Source organism: Anarrhichthys ocellatus, unplaced genomic scaffold (assembly GCF_004355925.1).
Source record: "Anarrhichthys ocellatus isolate YVR2014 unplaced genomic scaffold, GSC_Weel_1.0 scaffold11, whole genome shotgun sequence".
NCBI classification, from domain to species: domain Eukaryota; kingdom Metazoa; phylum Chordata; class Actinopteri; order Perciformes; family Anarhichadidae; genus Anarrhichthys; species Anarrhichthys ocellatus.
The window spans coordinates 5055844-5061843 of NW_022280041.1; the positions used below are offsets into that span (position 1 = coordinate 5055844).

At 45.0% G+C, this 6000-nt stretch overlaps 1 protein-coding gene across 7 annotated transcripts in view; it reads right to left on the bottom strand.

The window, feature by feature from the left end:
* Positions 1–5363, bottom strand: part of arap2 (ArfGAP with RhoGAP domain, ankyrin repeat and PH domain 2) — a 75975-nt gene extending 70612 nt beyond the window's left edge. For 2 of the 7 annotated variants that reach the window (XM_031850616.1, XM_031850610.1), the window contains exons 1-4: positions 5031–5256; positions 3346–3397; positions 972–1861; positions 323–435 (exon numbers count right to left, since the gene is read on the bottom strand). In XM_031850616.1, the coding sequence (XP_031706476.1) occupies positions 323–435; positions 972–1795 (937 nt within the window). In that variant the 5' untranslated portion in view covers positions 1796–1861; positions 3346–3397; positions 5031–5256. The other 5 variants (XM_031850612.1, XM_031850615.1, XM_031850613.1 and 2 more) reach the window with 5 other exon arrangements.
* Positions 5364–6000: the final 637 nt, after the last annotated feature.

Sequence of the window (6000 nt, forward strand, 5' to 3'; positions counted from 1 at the left end):
TCAAAAACGGATTTGTACTGGTTGTACTACAAGCCTTGTGTGTTGTTAGCAAAGTTAAACAACTTCTAAAAAAACTTTGGAGAGCCGGGTGACAGGAATACACACCGGGCTCTCGCCGAGGGACGCGATGTGAGAGAGATATTCCCTGTGAGATGTGTGCTTGAAACGGGGAGCCATGCAGTTTCCCACGACACACACACACTCCCCTCATCTCCTCTCCCTTCTTTCATCCGGGCAAACAACAGCACCGCTGACTCTACTGCCGAATGAAATATTCATGGCGTGAGATGATGAAGCGGATGCCTCTTGAAAGACGGTGTACCTTTCTGTGTGCCGTTTGCACCGGCGGGACCTTGGGAGCCGGTTGGGCGTTCGGGGCTGCTGGTTTGCACCGGCGGCGGCAGCGGTGGCGTGCTCCTGAAGAAGATGGGAAATCTGTGAATTAGAACCACCGATTCAGCACGTCGGGGGGGGGGATAGGTAACACCATTTAGGAGAAAAAGGGCCTTCAGAATAGAGATGTGCAACTGTGAAAAGTTAGTTTCACAGTTGATAAGTTCATGATTAGAATGAGCGGCATTAACGTACGTGAAATGCGGAATTGAAAATGAAAAGGCCTCAGGTTCTCCATTAGTGTAAAATCAAAATGCAAGAAGTGAAGTATTGTTTTCATATTCATTCAGCGTGCAAATTTATTTCTCCTGGTGCTTTCTCTCAGTACTCCTCCAACTTGTTTGAACAGTTCCCGACTGCTCACAAACTTTCATTAAGTCAAACTTTATACTCAAAGGTAATAGTTCCAACATTTTTGGAAATTGGACTTCGTTGCTTTCATGCGAGAGTTAAGTGAGAAGATTGATGGCGCTCTCATGTCTGTACGGTAGATGTGAAGCTAAACTCGCTCTCTGCAACAAAGTGAAAAAAGCACATCTCCCAAAACGTTGAACTGTTGCTTTAAGTCGAACGGTTACCTGTCCTGAAGCGGCGGGGTGGTCTGATTGGGGATTTTGGGAACGGGCCGGTGCCTCAGTCGGTAGGAGCGAGTGAGCTGTGGGCCTTCGGGAACCTTGAAACTGGGCTGTGTCTCGTAGATGGAGTTCTCCACCATGTCGCCTTGAAAAACCCAATTGTCCTCGGCGAGTGCTGGGCGGGGGACTTCAGCCGTATGGGGGACAGAGTCGGCGCTAGACGGCGAGGGATCCTCTGAGGAGATCTCCCAGTCTGAGGGGACTTCAGATATGGAGAGGGACTCACTGCTGCTGCTTCTGCTGCTGGAGAACACGGAGGCGGGGACATGTTCTGGCAGGGATCTTTGGATGTTCGCTGGATTGCGCGGGGCCGGTTGAGGCGGGAGAACGCATCCACTCTCTTGGGCGTCCCCACCTTCTGTTCCCAGTCCGGCCCCTGGGGGCAAAGTCTGACTCCCCTCCGACTCATACTCCCTCCTCTCCTTCGGCTGATGCTGGCATGTATTCCCCCTCTTTTTATCCTTCAGGAAGATGTGTCTTGGGTGCAGCACGGGCCCCCTGCGGCGCATCCCATTCGCCGCCTCTCCCTTTCCATCTTCCTCTCTGCCGCTCGTCTCCTTCACCCTCAGTGCTTCCAAACTTCGGAGGATGCGCCTACGGTGGCCCGTTGGAAACACTTTAAGCCCCAGGAGCTGTGTGTCGGTGAGGTCCTTGCAATCGTCCAGAGCTCGATAGCCTCCCTGCTGGAAATACGGGGTGTACTGGGACAGGCGGAGGGTGGACAGCCACTCCACGACCTCCTGGCTAGGCTCCGGAGGCTCCAACATGATGCTCTGGTCTCACCTCTGCCGCGTCAGGAACACATTCAGAAGATGTACCGGCCCGGCTTTAAACTGTAGACACACAAAAGAAAAAGGTACAAATATGTGATGAGGGAAGAAAAATAAAGTAAAGTGTCATCAAACTGAATTTAATCTTTGCAGGACTCCACTCTTACCATCGACTATATTATGAACCTGTGAAATGTCCATTAAGTGGAACAGAAACACTTAAATATATCTGGTAGGCTCTAATGATGCATCTCTCTGCAAGCCCAAATGATTAAGTGGCTATTGATTTTATCTTCGGGGGAGTTCTGCAGGTGAAAATGTGTTTAAGAGTTCAACGTTACGTCCTCTCCACTTTGATGAACTTATTGGACCTCATCAAAGGAAAAGTTCGACATTTTGGGAAATGCACTCATTCCCTCTCTCACCAAGAGTTAGACGATAAACCGTAAATGAATAAATTAAGTTGTGATCGCTGCAGCGATTCGGCACACAAAAAATAATTTGATGACTCAAATTTAAAAAACGTAGGCTGCTCTGCGAGTATTAGAAGATATTTGTGAAAACTATTGACGCTCTGTTCAGCAATTTCTTAGTGTTTTTTGATGTAATGTTAGATTTCCAGAATTTCAACAGCACCCTGGGGTGCAGGCAACTTTTAGGATTGAAAGCTGTTTATGAAATATAGATATGGCTCATTAGCACAAGCAGAAATAACACTTTTTTTCAATATTGATGATAAAGCGGAACAACCAGTAACATTTGTTATGAAGTGAGATTAAATCATCACATGCTTATGATTTAATTTCATGATCTGTCTTCCATTCACCACCTCATCATCTGCCAATGTCCCGAGAAGATTTTCTCTTCAAAAACATGCCGGTGTGCAGGTTTTTCTCCTTCTTTTTTTGGACCCCTGCTTCAAGCCCTTGTGCTGAGCTAAGCTAAGCGTCTCCTGGCTGTTGCTTCAAACTTTACCCCGCAGACGTGAGACCAACATCGATCTCGTCATGCAATCTCAGCAAAATAGCGAACAAGCCTATTTCCCATAAACGTCTAAAAAAAAAAAAAAAGATCAAGTCACATTTGCTTTACAGTCATCGACAAGTGAGCAAACATGGCCCCAAAAAAAACAAATCTAAATTTGCAACACTCCTCGATGAAACGGCAGGAAACGGCAATAGCTATGATGAAACAGCATGCCACCATTTACAGCGTGGCTCTGTGGACAGGTTTTGGAAAGAGGTCTTACCTTAAAGGTCTGATCAAATGACACACAAAGTGGAGTTCTGCAGAAAGGCCAACTGACATTGTCTCCTCTAATCACAGAATTTAAAAAGATCCAAGCGTTACATCACAGCTCACTGCCTAACAACATAAAATAACCCTTTAAAACGGCACGCTATTGTTAACAGTCGGTTTCCTCGTGCTTTTACACCATCTGTTCAAAGTTAAGAACTAATTAATTTTGTGGCAGAACTGCTCTCTCTCTCTATCTCCCACTCTCACTCACAGACACACCCACACACACAGTCAAACTTCAAACTCACAGTTAGATACGTCAACATCTTGCCAAGTCCACTTCTCTTTTAGGTTGCAAACCTACGGTGCACAGAGAACATGAAGGGTTACTTCTGCTTTCAAGTAAACACAATCTTGTGGCAAACATGCATGTGTTCATATTCAAGTTCTTTACCGCACAAGCTGTTCCCAGAATAAACATTAAGAGTATAAGAGAATATTCCAATAAGAGAATATTTATACATTTATATACCAACCTGGTGAGAATAAAGCATCTCTTCCCCTTCATTAGAGGCTATTTTTGGACTACAATCTAGATAGTGGCACACACGAACACAAATATTTTCTTTGTCTCATCTTGTGAGCACATCACACCTTAGACGCTACATTGCTTTGCGTTTGTTTTTTTAAGCACTGACCACACAGTCCCAGCTCTACACAACAGTACTTGGTCCTCACGACAGCAGCAGGGGCCTACATACAGTCTAGCAGACCTGCCCAGCTGTGTGCTGCAGTGTTAACATGCAGGGACCTGTATTGGCCGAGAGCCAGCGCAGGCACACGCCGAAGCTTGCTAGCACATCTGACCTGCTCCTCATCTCTGCCTTTTAGCGCTCAAGACGCCCACTCACACACACACACACACACACACACACACACACGTTCAGCAAACGTTATTAAGGGATGGGTGAAGGAGCTTTGATCTATAGATACTGCCCGGTGTCGAAGCCCACAGGGTGTTAAGATCAATAAGAGGAGCAAAAAGAGAACTTCACAAGATAAAAGCAGCTTGCACATCCCACATGGGCATGGCAACATATGAAGCAGTGTGTGTGTGTGTGTGTGTGTGTGTGTGTGAGTGTAGACATAAAAGATACAGGAGGCAACACACACAAACACATTAAGTACGTAGGCTACAAAACTCACTGAGAGCAATTTATAAAGAGAAATTTATGAAGATATTGTTTCCTCTGCGAAACAAAACTATGTCTGAAAGTATGCTGATGTGTTACACCCACGAAGCACACCACAGGTGTGGTTAGACCGCACAAGGGGTGACTCATGGCATGCATGCCCATGCATGCACACCAGCACACACACACACACACACACATCATAGTTCTTCCGCACATCCCTCTGCCAACCAACTTCAACCAAAGTCCAATTGGTGTCCACTTCTTGGTTTGACGGAAAGGAAGACGTGGGCATGCCTCGCGATGTGTATGCCCTGTTAAAATAGTGCCTACTTCAATATTAAGTGTTTTAAAGATACAGTCTCGCAAACATTTATCAGGGAACGTCATTTAAAACTGTAGTAAAATAAAATGCACGTTTGGAGGAAGTTAGTGCAAGACTGTGTTGTTATTAATAGTGTTGCACGTGTGATATGGGTTCATTAATGTTTGCACAAAAAGGTATTACACCACTATGAATACAATGTAACATGCCAGTTTAAGTGTGGGTGACGCAGTTTTACTTTCATCTTCTTATTACACTTGTTTTCATGTGCCTAAATGAACGGTTAAATGAAGGGTTAGTTATGCAAATTGCTTCTAACACTCGCACTCTGACGCATTTAAAAAGAAAAAAGAAATTAGCAAATTTAACTAAAGCTAGTTCCTTAGGGTCTCGTGCCCACTGTTGTCGGCTTCTGACAAATAGACACCAGTGAGGGTGTTCACGTAGCGCGTCAGGTGGTTTGGAAAAAGCTTACCTGCGGCTTAGAAACGGGAGGCAACCTCAGGCATCATCCGCACAGCTTTGCGCACTCGCTGCGTCCAGTATCTGTCACTTTTTTTTTTTGCGCCGTAGCCGCTCTGTTGACTGTCGCGAGCCCTCGCGACGTACCTACTCCGTTCCGTGTGTGTTTGTTTGACCACGCCCATTTCAAGCGCGAGGCTCAGGAGTTGAATTGCAACAGCGTAATGAGTTGCAGAAGTGCAGTCACCTTACCTTTGTATTGCGCTCCTTAAAACTCCATAACAGTTGGATGTAATAGTGGTAATGTTGCCCTGCTGAAAGTGTCTTTGCCTGTCTCTACAACACAAAAATGTGCTCGCATGTGACAGGCACCCGGAGAACAGCATGTCCCGGCTTGATCTCAGAAAGGCCCCCAGGCTACGCATTCAACACAGGCAGGAATGCAGCAGAATGCGTGGCGCACGTAGTGGAGCACAAAAACACAAATTTAGTCTCATTATTTTTCATCATTATTCATGTGACGGTAGCACGCTGTGTTACATTGGATGTAGATGACATTGCTGTATAGACCAAAGATAATTGATCTTTCAGACCTGGCATTTGATTGATGAACAAAAGCACATGGTATGTAAGATTATATGTGTAAAATAGAAAGCTAATTGACAGTTTAAACATTGTTGGCGTGTGAACATATTTGATAGAACGTGATATACTATGCCTACTACTATGACTACTACTTGCAATACAATTGATGACAAATGCACCTGATCTTCAGTTCCAAGTTCAAGTTTAATTGTCATTCCACATGTAAAAAAAAAAGTTGAATATAATACCATTTCTAGGCAGGGGCCTAGTTACTACAAGCTTCAAGACAAACAGCATGTGTCTTTAACAGTTTAACCCCACTATCATGAATATAACTTTATATTTGAATATATTCAACATTTTCATGTTGTGTCTTTCTTCCCCCTTGGATGGACAGT